A 16,006-nucleotide genomic window follows, 5' to 3' on the forward strand; every position below is an offset into this window, starting at 1 on the left:
AAAGTAAAGGGGGGGGGGTGTGGGGGGGTGGAGAGTGAAGCATTCCGCCTAGCATTTAAAGAGAGTAACATGTACTTGAAGAGGAGCCACAGGGAAAAAGGAGAAGGAGGGAAGCAGCTGTTGGAGGAGGAGAGTGAGACAAAGAAGGAACAAGGGGGGCTGTCCTTACTTGCTCTTCGATGTGGGAGGGGGCACAGATTTAAACAGCAGCTCAATCACTGGGTTTGCTGTGTGCACAGACAAATATATACATGCATATATATATATATGTGTGTGAGATAAAAGACCCTGAACGCATCGTCCGTTTTCGCCGTTTCCACTCGAGAGCCTGAAGGCGTCACCGTCATGCACTACCGGGCCAGGGCTCCTCTTCCCTGGCTCCCCGCGCTCCTACCGGGGCTGCTGGGGCTCCTGGCATCCGGTTCGGAGTTCCAGCATCACCGCTACGAGGACATGGTGAGAGCTTTGTTCGCCGTCCACAGCGAGTGTCCCTACGTCACGCGCATCTACAGCATCGGACGCAGCGTGGAGGGACGCCACCTCTACGTGCTGGAGTTCACGGATAACCCGGGTATCCACGAAGCATGTGAGTGGGGTTTCTTCTTCTTCGATTTGCATTTCAAAACAATAACAAGCAAAAAAAGTGGGGTTGTTTTTTTCTGCGTGGAAGTTGTTTATATTCGGGTGGAGAAAGTGGTTCCTGAACATCACGAACATCAGAGGAGAACAGTGGAGAAAAAGTCACATCTGTCATTCATTTCAAGGGTGACAAGTTGGTTTTGTGGGGGGAGGGAGGGGGGGGGGGTAAGGTACAAGTCACCACAAAACCTGGTTTTAGTTTGCATTGGCCGATGATCCAGCTTTTCCATTGGTGCATTTAGAGGAGAATTACCTTCGGGATTATTGGGGAATAGTCTGGAGTACCCGGAGAAAACCCACGCATGCATGGGGAGAACATTCAAACTCCACACAGAGATGACCGAGGGTGGAATTGAACTTGGGTCTCCGAGCTGTGATGCCTGTGCGCTAACCACTTTCATGACATTCATTCATTTTCTATCGCTTATCTTTACGAGGTTAGCGGTTGGTGCTGGAGCCTATCCCAGCTGTCTTGGGGCAAGAGGCGGGGTACACCCTGCACTGGTGGCCAGCCAATCACAGGGCACACATAGACAAACAACCATTCACACTCACATTCATACCTATGGACAATTTGGAGTCGCCAATTAACCTAGCATGTTTTTGGAATGTGGGAGGAAACCGGAGTACCCGGAGAAAATCCACACATGCACGGGGAGAACATGCAAACTCCACACAGAGATGACAGAGGGTGGAATTGAACTCGGGTCTCCGAGCTGTGAGACCTGCACGCTAACCACTTTCATGACATTCATTCATTCATTCATTTTCTATCGCTTATCTTTACGAGGCTAGCGGTTGGTGCTGGAGCCTATCCCAGCTGCCTTGGGGCGAGAGGCGGGGTTACACCCTGGACTGGTGGCCAGCCAATCACATGGCACATATAGACAAACAACCATTCACACTCACATTCATACCTATGGACAATTTGGAGTCGCTAATTAACCTAGCATGTTTTTGGAATGTGGGAGGAAACCGGAGTACCCGGTCCACCCCAGGGTGGAATTGAACTCGGGTCTCCGAGCTGTGATGCCTGCGCGCTAACCACTTTCATGACATTCATTCATTCATTCATTTTCTATCGCTTATCTTTACAAGGCTATGGCTGGAGCCTATCGGGCGAGAGGCGGGGTTACACCCTGGACTGGTGGCCAGCCAATCACAGGGCACATATAGACAAACAACCATTCACACTCACATTCATACATAGATATAGACATAGACAAACAACCATTCACACTCACATTCATACCTATGGACAATGCAAACATGAAAACATGAAAACTCCACACAGAGATGACCGAGAGTGGAATTGAACTTTGGTCTCCTAGCTGTGAGACCTGTGCGCTAACCACTGCCCCACCGTGCAGCCCCCTATAGTTCCTAGTTCCAGTTAAAGTGGAACACGACCCATGACACACAGCACAGTACAGCACAGCACTTTTTATTTTAACCTCTCCTGCAACCCTCCGCTTCTGCATTTCCTTCCCCCAGTGGAACCCGAGTTCAAGTACGTGGGCAATATGCACGGCAACGAAGTGCTGGGCCGCGAGCTGCTCATCAAGTTCTCACAGTTCCTGTGCGACGAATACCGGGCCAGAAACCATCGCATCACAAGGCTCATCTACGACACACGCATCCACATCATGCCTTCCATGAACCCTGATGGATACGAGGTGGCCGCCAGACAGGTAAATAAATAGACGTCATAAATAGGTAAATAAATAGACGTCATAAATAGGTAAATAAATAGACGTCATAAATAGGTAAATAAATAGACGTCATAAATAGGTAAATAAATAGACGTCATAAATTGGTAAATAAATAGATGTCATAAATTGGTAAATAAATAGACGTCATAAATTGGTAAATAAATAGACGTCATAAATAGGTAAATAAATAGACGTCATAAATAGGTAAATAAATAGACATCATAAATAGGTAAATAAATAGACGTCATAAATTGGTAAATAAATAGACGTCATAAATTGGTAAATAAATAGACGTCATAAATTGGTAAATAAATAGACGTCATAAATAGGTAAATAAATAGACGTCATAAATAGGTAAATAAATAGACATCATAAATAGGTAAATAAATAGACGTCATAAATTGGTAAATAAATAGACGTCATAAATTGGTAAATAAATAGATGTCATAAATAGGTAAATAAATAGACGTCATAAATTGGTAAATAAATAGATGTCATAAATAGGTAAATAAATAGACGTCATAAATAGGTAAATAAATAGACGTCATAAATAGGTAAATAAATAGACGTCATAAATTGGTAAATAAATAGATGTCATAAATAGGTAAATAAATAGACGTCATAAATAGGTAAATAAATAGATGTCATAAATAGGTAAATAAATAGACGTCATAAATAGGTAAATAAATAGATGTCATAAATAGGTAAATAAATAGATGTCATAAATTGGTAAATAAATAGACGTCATAAATAGGTAAATAAATAGACATCATAAATAGGTAAATAAATAGAAGTACATGGAAAATGACAAAAATGCTGTTATGACAAGAGAACGTCTTTATGTCATGAGAAAAATGTTGCAACAAGGCATAATAATAAGAAATATTAGTAAAGTCATGACAATAAATGTGTTATTTGTCTGCATTTTTTAAACATATCAAGAATAAAGTCAAGATATTATGAGAAACACGGTGGATCGGTGTAATATTACAAGTCCGTAGTAAAAATATTGATATTACATAAGTATTGATATTATGACAATAAAGTCCTAATATTCTAACAAAGTTGTAATATTATGAGAATAAAGTCATAATAACATAACTATATAATAATAATAATTTATTTTTGTGTCCAAAAATTTGCAGTACTAATGACTAATGGCTTGATATTATAACAAATAATAATATATAAACAAATATATATATTAAAATATTAAATATAATAAATGATAAATAAAATAAATAAAATAAATAAAATAAATAAAATAAATAAAATAAATAAAATAAATAAAATAAATAAAATAAATAAAATAAATATTATAACAAATAAATCACAATAAAAATAGAATTGTGAGAATAAAATCGTTCTATGACAATAAATTAGTTATATATTATAAAAGTAGAGTTCTAATATTATGAGAATAAAGTCATAATATGATTTCATTAAATGTAATAAATTAAATTAAATAATTACATAAAATAATAAATTATTAATTAATAATTAATAATAATAATAATTAATTTAATAATTGAAAATTCCGCATTTAAAAAAATATTTCAGGAATAAAGTCATAAAGGTTTTACTATTATGACAATATTTACATAAGTATTTTTTTAGTAAATATGTGTAATATTCCATGAATAAAGTAACAATACAGTAATAAGGTTTTAATATTGTGACAATAAATCACCCCACCACATTTTTTTCTTTTTTTTTAAACAACGTAATATGACAGTACAGTATAATGTATTGCTATAACAACAAACTTAAAATATTACGAAAATGAAGTCATAATATTACGACAGTAAATAAAAAATATGGTTTTATTACATTAATTATGGCATAGTATTACAAGAGTAGAATCTATGGTAAGAATAAAGTATGACTATTACAACAAGAGTTGTAATATTATGTAATATTTTCTGTATTTAAAGATCATGGCTCAGTGGATGTATTGACATTTATTTGTCTAACAGGGCCCGGAGTTCAACGGCTATCTGGTGGGTCGTGGCAATTCCCGGGAAATCGACCTGAACCGGAACTTTCCTGACCTGAACGCCCTCATGTATTACTACGAGAAGACGAAGGGGCGAAACCACCACCTGCCGCTGCCTGACAACTGGGAGCAACAGGTGACACAAAGATGGACGTCTGCATTTCTGCAACGTTTTGGTTCTATGAATGATGCGTTCAAAGTCCACATCAACGGTTTGCTTAACTTACTGTAGTATCAACAGTGGAGCTGCTCTTATAAACTTACTGTGGGTCACGCAGGTTCCTGCTCTCCTTTGTGTTTACGCACAATGAAATATGGCCGCCTTCATGTGTTATGGGTCCATATGTGAGCCTACAGATTTAGCTTCAAAGCAAGCATGGCTATAAACAAAGACCACTCATAATAAATACCTGTAGGACTGCTACCGCCAGGGTTCAAGGCTGGCATATAGACCAGGCCTGGGACTAACAGTGTTTATTGTCCTGCATACCTCACACTTGGAGAGGTATTACTGCAGAGACGAGGAGCGTGTAGGCACAGCTCGGGAAAATAAATGCCTGCATGTCTGAAGTGTTGTAGCTGTATTGTAAGCCATTGTTTTTTTTGTTTTTTTTACGTCTATGGGGAAAATGGGCCACTTTTTACACAAGCGTCACCTTAAAAACGCTTGTAATTGGTTTGTGGCATATCGTATAGAACATTTATATATACACTAACATAAATAAAAATGTAATAAAATGAAATGTAAACCAATTAAATAAAAGTAAATTAAATAAAAGTAAATTAAATAAACTAAACTAAATTAAACTAAACCAAATTAAATAAAAGTAAATTAAATAAACTAAATTAAATGAAACTAAATGAAACTAAATGAAACTAAACTAAATGAAACTAAACTAAATTAAATAAAACTAAATAAAACTAAATGAAACAAAATTAAATAAACAAAATTAAATAAAAGTAAATTAAATAAACTAAATTAAATAAAAGTAAATTAAATAAACTAAATTAAATAAAACTAAATTAAATGAAACTAAATTAAACTAAACTAAATTAAATAAAACTACATTAAACTAAACTAAATTAAACTAATGAAACTAAATTAAACTAAACTAAATTAAATTAAATTAAATAAACTAAATTAAATGAAACTAAATTAAATGAAACTAAATTAAACTAAACTAAATTAAATAAAACTAAATTAAACTAAACTAAATCAAATTAAATTAAATCATGGGTACCACAAGATGGCACCCGCCTACCACCAGTGGTATCCGTGCCACGTTTTGAGAATCACAGTTTATATTTGTTACTCAAATTGCATGACAGGCCAGATCAAATACCCTCTCAGCGCCATATATGGCCCACAGATCTTAGGTTGACTACCTCTACCATATTTTGTGTCTGTGTGTGTGTGTCTGTGGAATGTTACTAAACAATGATTGTGGATTGAGGAAGATACATTGTTGGATCAATTATGCATACCTGAAGATTATCCAGCTTGTCTAAAAGTGAAAAAGCAGCAAATAAAGCAAAGGAACTACAAAAATTGTCTGGTTTAGCGAGCCAAGAAGTGAAGCCAATAGTTTAGGGAAGTGCACAGAAAACCAGATGTCTTCAGTCCTCCACAGAAGGTCATGTGCTGCTATTCTCAAGAACTCAGAAAATTTCCAAACAGTGTGAAGTCAAATCCAATCTGACGTTGTACAAACAAGATACTTATTATTAGCATTATTATTATAGCATTATCCTGCTTTCAATTCAATACAGGTTGAACCAGAAACACGCGCCGTCATCAAATGGATGCAAAACTACAACTTCGTCCTATCGGCCAACCTCCACGGAGGAGCTGTGGTGGCTAACTATCCCTTTGACAAGTCGCGAGACGCCCGCATCAGAGGGAGGACCACCTATGCCGCAACGCCGGATGACAAACTCTTTAGAAACGTAAGCAAGAAATTACAATTTAAATCGTGATTTTATATAATAATTATAATATTTGTCAGTTGGCGAGGACCTACTCGTACGCACACAGCTGGATGCACAACGGTTGGAACTGCGGGGACTACTTTGACGAGGGGATAACCAATGGGGCAAGATGGTACTCGCTGTCTAAGGGTCAGTAAATGTCCACTAATTGTCCACTCTCAAAACCCATAGAGGGCTGAGTAGTACCCAGAAAAGACGGAATATATACTGTATATATATATATATATATATATACGGAAATATATATATGCCTATGTGCAGTTTTATTTACAATTTTTTGTGAACATATTGCATCCAGGCTGCACGGACCCGGGTTCGATTCCCCCCATGTGGAGTTTGCATGTTCTCCCCGTGCATGCGTGGGTTATCTCCGGGTACTCCGGTTTCCTCCCACATTCCAAAAACATGCTAGGTTAATTGGCGACTCCAAATTGTCCATAGGTATGAATGTGAGTGTGAATGGTTGTTTGTCTATATGTGCCTTGTGATTGGCTGGCTGGCGACCAGTCCAGGGTGTACCCCAACATGTTTTTTTTTATTTTTAAAAATGAACAAAAAGAAAGATGTCATACAGCTCACCTCTAACTAATTGTGCTTTTACTTTAGTTTTAATTCATTTATTGCAGTGACTAATTTTTATCACTTTATAATTTGAGTGTGAATGGTTGTTTGTCTATATGTGCCCTGTGATTGGCTGGCTGGCCACCAGTCCAGGGTGTACCCCAACATGGGTTTTTTTGTTTTTAAAAATGAACAAAAAGAAAGATGTCATACAGCTCACCTCTAACTAATTGTGCTTTTACTTTAGTTTTAATTAATTTATTAAAATGACTAATTTTTATTACTTTATAATTTGAGTGTGAATGGTTGTTTGTCTATATGAGCACTGTGATTGGCTGGCCACCAGTCCAGGGTGTACCCCGCCTCTCGCCTGAAGACAGCTGGGATAGCGGTACAGAAAATGGATGTATGGATATTGGGTCTAATCGTGCTTTTTGTTTATTTTGTGATTACTTTATTCCGATCAATAATTTGTATTAATGTATTTTTATTAATATTTATATCTTTATATTATATTTTAGGTTTTTTATTTTTAAAAATGAACAAAAGGAAAGCTGTCATAAAGCTCACCTCTAACTAATTGTGCTTTTACTTTAGTTTTAATTAATTTACTACATTTACAAATTTTTATTACTTTATAATTTGAGTGTGAATGGTTGTTTGTCTATATGTGCCCTGTGATTGGCTGGCCACCAGTCCAAAGTGTACCCCGCCTCTTGCCCGAAGTCAACTGTGATAGGTTCCAGCACCTCCGCGACCCTCGCGAGCATAAGCGGTAGAAAATAACTGAATTAATTTTTTTTTATCGCCAAAGAAAAACAATTAAAGTATGTCCTGTCACATGGTTGTGACCACTTGTTGCTAGGCGGAAATTGTGGAGCAGCATCATTTGTTCCTTACTGCTAAATTTGACACTTTACAGCCATACCCCCTTGGGTTGTTTGAATGAGGGTGGAGGGCTTTGTTGCCCCAGCAGGCCCAGGAAGTTGTACCGCTACCTGGTATTAAACATCCCGTATTAAAAACAGTGGACCAACCGTGCCTTTAAGGTTACATCCGATGATAACAGACATGGTCACAATGTGCAAATTACAGGCTTTTTACGTGAAATTGCAGGCCTTTACCACCCCTGACATGAACTCTTTAACTCTGACTGCACTTGGACTGACCCCTCAGTTGAAAGTCCAAAGCAGGACCACCTCCTCTGGTTACTTATTAGTTTTTTTTTAAGGGAGACATGACAGTGCTGATTGTTTTATGTTCAACACAGATCAGTGACTCCATTGGGAAATTAATCTACATGAACAAACGTGTCCTATTTTTGTTGTTTCAGTAGCCTATGGGGAAATTACGTCTGAATTACGACAAGCAACAAGTGGCCAATCAACTAGGATATGACCAGGGAAAAAAAAAACTCAGCAATATATATTCATATGCCCACATTACTTGATCTGTTGATACTTGTCTATAAAAAAATGTGATTTATTGCATTGGTATTTAGAGAAGAAATTAAAAATTAAAAAAATGTACATAAGAAAGTAAGTATGCAGTTTGCAGTCTGGTATGTAGCCTAACTATCAATCTTATTTTCATAAAAAAGAAAAAAACAAGTGGAAGAATAGTTAATGTTTTTGAGGTTTTGTAGTCTTGGAGGACTTTACGTAGTCTTTGTAGCATTTTACAGTAATACAAAAATGAGCAAAAATGCCCAAAGCATCACCTTAAAAAACGCTTGTAATTGGTTTGTGGCATATCGTATAGAACATTTATATATACGAAAATAAACTAAAATAAATAAAAATGTAATAAAATGAAATGTAAACCAATTAAATAAAAGTAAATTAAATGAGAGTAAATTAAATAAACTAAATTAAATAAAAGTAAATTAAATAAACTAAATTAAATAAAAGTAAATTAAATAAACTAAATTAAATAAAAGTAAATTAAATAAAACTAAATTAAATAAAACTAAATTAAACAAAACTAAATTAAACTAAATTTAATTAAATAAACTAAATTAAATAAAACTAAATTAAATAAACTAAATTAAATAAAACTAAATTAAACAAAACTAAATTAAACTAAACAAAATCAAACTAAACTAAACTAAATTAAATTATGGGTACCACAAGATGGCACCCGCCTACCACCAGTGGTATTCGTGCCACGTTTTGAGAATCAATAGTCTATTGTTGGTTGCATTTGTTACTCAAATTGCATGGCAGGCCAGATCAAATGCCCACAATCACCACAAACATTTTATGAATGAAAAAAAACTGCAAAAAAATGCAAAAAAAACACCAAATCCTGTCTTGCTGGAGCTCTTAAGTTCTTGTTTGGTCTACTGAGTTCTTGTTTTGGTACACTCAATCAAGCTATTGTGAGAACAAGTGGTATATATATTTATATTATTTATACTATGCCCATATCTAGTACTGCTAAAAAAAAAAGCTCTATGAATGTAATGTGCAAGAAGTAGCAAAGACACTCGTGCAAACTTTCAAACTTGCACAAGATCCCATTTAAAAGGAACATGTAATATTTGTTTTCACGTCTGAGTTTTACATCACACTTTAACATGGAAGCGCTGCAAAGTTCACTTTAAAAAAAAAAACAGTAAAATGTTCCATTTCTGTCGCAGGCATGCAGGACTTCAACTATTTATACACCAACTGTTTTGAGATCACACTGGAGCTGAGCTGCGATAAGTTCCCAGCCGAGTCTACGCTGCCCAGGGAATGGCTGGGCAACCGCGAGGCACTGGTTTCATACGTGGAACAGGTCTTAACACACACATACATAATGTTAGAACACCCATTTCATTGATAAATTTGCATTGTAAATAAAAAGTTCACAATGATTCCCTTTATTCAGGTGCATCATGGGATAAAAGGCATGGTGTATGACGAAAACAACAACCCGATCGAGAATGCTGAGATCTCAGTGTCAGGCATCAACCACGATGTGACTAGTGGTGAGTAGTTTCCCCCATCTGTTATCTTAAAGCAGGGGTGTCCAAACATTTTACCCCCAAAGAATGTCACATACAAGAAAAATTGAAGGTAGCAGAGATGAGGATGCTATAGTTCTCATTGGGAGTGACCATGATGGATAGGATCAGGAACAAGTACATCAGAGGGACATTACATGTTAGCCGGAGGTAGCAGAGATGAGGATGCTGAGGTTCTCATTGGGAGTGACCAGGATGGATAGGATCAGAAACGAGTACATCAGAGGAACATTACATGTTAGCCGGAGGTAGCAGAGATGAGGATGCTGAGGTTCTCATTGGGAGTGACCATGATGGATAGGATCAGGAACGAGTACATCAGAGGGACATTACATGTTAGCCGGAAGTAGCAGCGATGAGGATGCTGAAGTTCTCATTGGGAGTGACCAGGATGGATAGGATCAGGAACGAGTACATCAGAGGGACATTACATGTTAGCCGGAGGTATCAGAGATGAGGATGCTGAGGTTCTCATTGGGAGTGACCAGGATGGATAGGATCAGAAACGAGTACATCAGAGGAACATTACATGTTAGCCGGAGGTAGCAGAGATGAGGATGCTGAGGTTCTCATTGGGAGTGACCATGATGGATAGGATCAGGAACGAGTACATCAGAGGGACATTACATGTTAGCCGGAAGTAGCAGAGATGAGGATGCTGAAGTTCTCATTGGGAGTGACCAGGATGGATAGGATCAGGAACGAGTACATCAGAGGGACATTACATGTTAGCCGGAGGTATCAGAGATGAGGATGCTGAGGTTCTCATTGGGAGTGACCATGATGGATAGGATCAGGAAGGAGTACATCAGAGGGACATTACATGTTAGCCGGAGGTAGCATGGTTGGAGCCTCTCCAATTTATTTATACTGAACTAGAGTGTTTTAAATGGAGGGGTGAAGAAAGACAAAGTAAGATGCCAAAATCTTACCACTTCCACATGGAATGAGAGGAGAACTTGCTTTCACTCTATCATATCGGACATACATTTACAGTATGTATGAATGGTTGTTTGTCTATATGTGCCCTGTGATTGGCTGGTGACCAGTCCAGGGTGTACCCAGTCTCTTGCCCTAATGAGGATAAGCATCATTGATGATTGATGGATGGGATCCACTGTCCCGTCAATCAAAGATTGAATACATTGCCCTCTAGTGGCTTAAAAGAGAAGCATACCTTTAAAATGAAACTGTACATGCTACAATACAGTTATGAAATATTTTTTTTAATGTCTCTCCAGGACCAGATGGTGACTATTTCCGCCTCCTGTTACCGGGCACGTACACAGTAACAACCACCGCCCCGGGTTACACTGCCTCCACCAGCACAGTCACAGTGGGACCAGCTGAGGCCACACAGGTGGATTCCTTATCACACTAAATCACATACAAGTCTTATTTAATATATATATTAAATATAAATATTCTATGGTGTTCATCATCTTTTTTTTTTCTCTTACTCTCTCTTTGTGACAGCTGCATTTTTACCTGAAAAAGGCACCAAAACACAACCTGAAAACAAAGCACCACAATGGCAAGAAGAACCTGTCGTCCCCAAAGTCCTCCTTAAAACTGGGTCCAAGATGAGGCAGCAATTTCACAAACAAACATATCTTATATGAATAAACACATAGAAACTAAGGACAAAACTATGTAGCCCTTATGATTATGTATTGTTAATGTTTTTGTCTGTACTGCATAATTATTGCAAGACTGATGATGTATTTATGTAAGATTATTGATGGATATGATGGTGATCAACAACTATTTGATGATTACCAAAAGTGAAAATAAAAGAATACTTTTTTTTTGTCACTTGTCAGTTTGGTTTCAGAGCATACGGCGAGTGCGTAAATCAGGGGTCTCAAACTCAATTTACTTGGGGGCCACTGGAGCTCGGGTCTGGGTGAGACTGGGCCGCATCAGAAAAAAAAAAACGCATTTATTAAAAACAAAAAAAACAAAAAAAACTTTGCTTTGGTTCTGATTTTCTACAATAAAAGCTCTGATAAAACATTCCACTGTTCTCAAATATCTTAATTTTTATTTTTCTGCACAAAATAAGATGATAAATAAACAAATCAAGAATAAAGAAAATCAATCAGTCAGTAATAAATAAATATAATAATAATAATAATAAAACAGCAAATAATAAAAACATATGAAAACCACATATAGTTGGTGGGTAGACAAATTATTTGACAAAACACGACTATAGTCACATTTATACTCTTTTTATTTACAACATATTGCGCAACTGCAGGGTCTTGAGACACATGCTAACTCGCAAACTAGAGAGCTAGCGACCTAAACGGTAGCCTTCAAGTTATTTCCTTTAAACTTAAATAGCCAAAAACTTACCACTTCCGCACGGATAGGGAGGATAACTATTAACAGTTATTTAACCTTTAACATGAACATTAATCAAACGTAATAATTTTTTCTGGGTAAATGATACCATACAGCATCCATATCAAACTTGCGCGGGCCGCACTGACATTAAACTTTCATATCAAGGCGGGGGCCTCAAACTAGTGTCCTGCGGGCCACATTTGGCCCGCGGGCCGCGTGTTTGAGACCACTGGCGTAAATCAATTTAGAGTGGATGCTTAGTGGACGCTATGAGGCAAAGCCACGGTATCATTACTGCTTGAGCAGCATATTTGTGGCCACTTGTTGCTAGGCAGAATTCATACAATCCAATCACTTGTTCCTGATAGGCCAATGCAAAATTTGACCCATTCTAGCCACGCCCCATTGGTTATGATTGAGGGAGACATTACAATTACAATTTATTTAAATAAATCTTTAAAAAAAAATACAATAAAAAAATTCTACCATTATTATTACATTTATAAAACTCTAAATAAATATATAAATATACATGTTGTACATAAATCTGTACAACATACAGTACATCACTTTCATTGTACTTCAGGAAATGTCTTCATTATATGAGCCTTACCTCTCTTTGCTGATTGGATGGGAGAAATCATGTGGTTCAACTGCCTCATTTAAGGGGTGTGACCTTCTTACCATATATGGTCATTTCCTCTGTAATACAAATGAGAGTAAGAACAATATGAATAAGAAGGTATATAGTTTTGCTTTAAAAAAAAAAAAAAACTTTTAAAAACTTTTTTTTCTTTTTCTCACAATATGTTCTTTGTGTCCTGAAGATGGCAGCAGAGGACAGGAAATTAGACAGTACTGTCATTATTACATTACTGTAAAATCAGATGTTATGGTATAAATACAATACTTGATTATCTGGTACTGATAATTAAATTTTAATAAAAATAAAACCCACTAATGTTTTAAAGTATGAGAAAGCAAATGGTTAACCACTAAATCTCTCCCTGTGCTTTTCACAAAGCAAACAAAGATCCTCTGTGAAGGACAGGAAAGAGGAAAAGACCACTTCACATTGCAGACTCTGACGTAAAAAGAGACCTTAGCGGGTCACAAGTACTGATCTCAGGTCTGCAGTATGCAATTTATCTACACTATTGCATTTAAGTCGTTATTCAGTCGGTTTCTTTTTAGTGACCGCAAGAGGAGACACAACAGAAGGATTGTTGTCCTTCGGCGGCCTACGGAGCATAAAGTGACGGGAGCAAATATTGAAAGACAACAATAGACTCCTAAAAAAACGCTCTTGAATGGGATGCAACAAAGGAAGGGTTTCATACAGTTCTGGATCATTCTCATTGCTTATGTGTGTGTGTTTTGCATTTTGCTTACGAGGACAAAATGTAGCGTCACAGATGCCACACGCTGCCGGGCATCTCCCACACTCGCATAATCGCATTCATTGACTCGGACTTGATGATATACAGTGACACAAAGGCCGCTATGTGAACCACTACACTAGCAGGAGCTACAGTCAGTCCATGACACTTAAATTGGACTCCAAAATGCCTGATAAATGTCTCATTATGCTAATTTTCTAGATCTAGATTTTTTTTAGATCTTCCAGAATCTGCACCTATTCCAGCTGTATGTCCTTGGATTTACAAAACAGTTTGTTTTCATTTGTTCCACCCACGGCATTCCTCCAGGCACGCCCACTCTGCTGTAATTGGCCACACACCCAAGCGTTCCCGAGGATTTCTGGACTACTACCGAACCCCACTTTCTAATTTTGCTAATTGATAATAAATATAGAGAGCTACTGGTACTGCTCATGAGCTAAATGCTGGAGACCCCTGACTTATACTGTATGAACTCAAAGAGTGGTAAATTAGGTCCGCATTTACTAAGCGCAGACAATCTTGGCACAACATCGGTAGTCGAAATGTGGACATTACACATTTTCTGCAGGACTATTCACGTTTAAAAAAAAAAAACTCGGGTAAACTACTGACAGTGACGGAAAAAGGCTGTTAGCAACTCCAGACATCAGTGAGTTTGTAATTTGCCCCCGGTCCCTTTATGCTACACAGACAAAAATAAACACAGTTTGGAGAAATAGTTACTTACAGCTGGAGCTTCTGACTCTTCAACATGACCAAGTAATGTTGGAATCAGGATTTGATTTGTCACATTTTTTAATATTGGGAATTGTTTCCATATTTAAATATTTGAGTGTGTGAGCAGTACAAACTGGGTGTACAGGTACTGGGATTTCTGTCTCTTCCTTTTCTATGCCCACACTTGAGATTAGCTCAGTTTCCTGCCATTGTTGTTACACATAGAAGATCACATTTTAGGAAGCTAACATGCAGACGCAGCAAAAAAGTGAATTCAGCCTTTCGCACCATAAACAAACACATGTCCGACTCAAATAAGGGTGATGGAGTGTTTATGTGTGCAAAGCTTACAATTATATGCGTCTGATTTGTTTAAGATTAAACAGCCTTATTATTAAAAAGTCTTATTTGGAAGAGAAAAGCCATTAAGAAATGGTTATGCAAAACCTTCTAGCTTTGCATTTGCTGTTATGTTTACAGAAAATAAAGCAAATGTAATAAATAGTAAATAAATCAAAAACTCCTGTTATGCAGACGACCCTTTATACTACATCTTTTGTAGTATAATCTTAAAATGGCGGAGTGTTTCTGTTATACTGTATATAGATATTTGACTGCTATTTTTGCAGTAGATTCCTAAAAACTGATGCGAACATCTGATATTATATATCAACATATCATTGATATTATATATACTGTAAACATGAGAATAGTAGTGTAGAAAGAAGTCTAGGCCTATATTCTAAACTGTGACTTTAATTTCCTGTATCATAATATCAATAAAGAACGGTAAAGAATAAAGCACAGTATTATGTTGTAAACTACATTTGCTAGCTATAGCATTTTTGACCACTTGAATTTGAATTAAGCAATTTTAATTCTACTCTGTTTACTTGCTTTATTCAACTCCATTCTTCTGTGAAGTGTCTTTGAGTGTTTTGAAAAGCGCTATAAAATAAAATGTGTTATTATTATTATTTATCATTAAATGTGGAAACACTTACCGTTTTTCAGTCAGGCATCAGGTCGGGCAGCTTGTGGAATAGGTGTCTCACTTCGCTGGAAAACTTTCTTTTCAGTCAGGCGATCAGGCGGGGCATCTATAATGAGAAAATGTTGTAAACTACATTTGCTAGCTATAGCATTTTTGACCACTCGAATTTGAAGTAAGGAATTTAAATTTAAATTAGAAATTTCAAACACTAATTGCGCCCAATAGTTACGTCTTTTAATTTAGTTAATTCGTGCTTGTTTGTTACTTGTTTATTGTTAGTTATTGAACTAAATGTGGAAACGCTGACCGTTTTTCAGTCAGGCATCAGGTCGGGCAGCTTGTGGAATAGGTGTCTCACTTCGCTGGAAAACTTTCTTTTCAGTCAGGCGATCAGGCGGGGCATCTATCATGAGAAAACATTGTAAACTACATTTGCTAGCTATAGCATTTTTGACCACTTGAATTTGAATTAAGCAATTTTAATTTAAATTAGGAATTCCAAACACTAATTGCGCCCAATAGTTAAATTTTTAATGTAGTTAATTCGTGCTTGTTTGTTACTTGTTTATTGTTAGTTATTGAACTCAATGTGGAAACGCTTACCGTTTTTCAGTCAGGCATCAGGTCGGGCAG

General features: G+C 36.7%; 1 protein-coding gene and 1 long non-coding RNA gene across 2 annotated transcripts; one reads left to right on the top strand and one right to left on the bottom strand.

Moving 5' to 3' along the window:
* Positions 1-118: 118 nt before the first annotated feature.
* On the top strand, positions 119-11,703 carry cpn1 (carboxypeptidase N, polypeptide 1). The gene is made up of 9 exons (XM_058062119.2): positions 119-586; positions 2,134-2,330; positions 4,328-4,483; positions 6,118-6,294; positions 6,354-6,465; positions 9,539-9,678; positions 9,772-9,871; positions 11,149-11,267; positions 11,384-11,703. Exons 1-9 carry the CDS (start codon positions 346-348, stop codon positions 11,492-11,494), a joined length of 1,353 nt encoding a protein of 450 aa, XP_057918102.2. The 5' UTR covers positions 119-345; the 3' UTR covers positions 11,495-11,703.
* Positions 11,704-12,838: 1,135 nt separating this feature from the next.
* On the bottom strand, positions 12,839-15,777 carry LOC144895256 (uncharacterized). The gene is made up of 3 exons (XR_013625752.1): positions 15,681-15,777; positions 15,384-15,479; positions 12,839-12,961 (listed from the first exon to the last, which is right to left on the bottom strand). It is a non-coding gene; the product is annotated as an uncharacterized LOC144895256 (long non-coding RNA).
* Positions 15,778-16,006: the final 229 nt, after the last annotated feature.

This window comes from Doryrhamphus excisus, unplaced genomic scaffold (assembly GCF_037039965.1).
Source record: "Doryrhamphus excisus strain RoL-2023G ecotype Guam unplaced genomic scaffold, RoL_Dexc_Guam_v1.1 HiC_scaffold_24, whole genome shotgun sequence".
Classification (NCBI taxonomy): domain Eukaryota; kingdom Metazoa; phylum Chordata; class Actinopteri; order Syngnathiformes; family Syngnathidae; genus Doryrhamphus; species Doryrhamphus excisus.

Coding starts and splice junctions, on each gene's coding strand:
- cpn1 (XM_058062119.2), top strand. CDS start 346: ATGCACTACCGGGCCAGGGCTCCTCTTCCCTGGCTCCCCGCGCTCCTA. Junction 2,331..4,327: donor ACGAGGTGGCCGCCAGACAG/GTAAATAAATAG, acceptor TTTGTCTAACAG/GGCCCGGAGTTCAACGGCTA. Junction 6,295..6,353: donor ATGACAAACTCTTTAGAAAC/GTAAGCAAGAAA, acceptor AATATTTGTCAG/TTGGCGAGGACCTACTCGTA.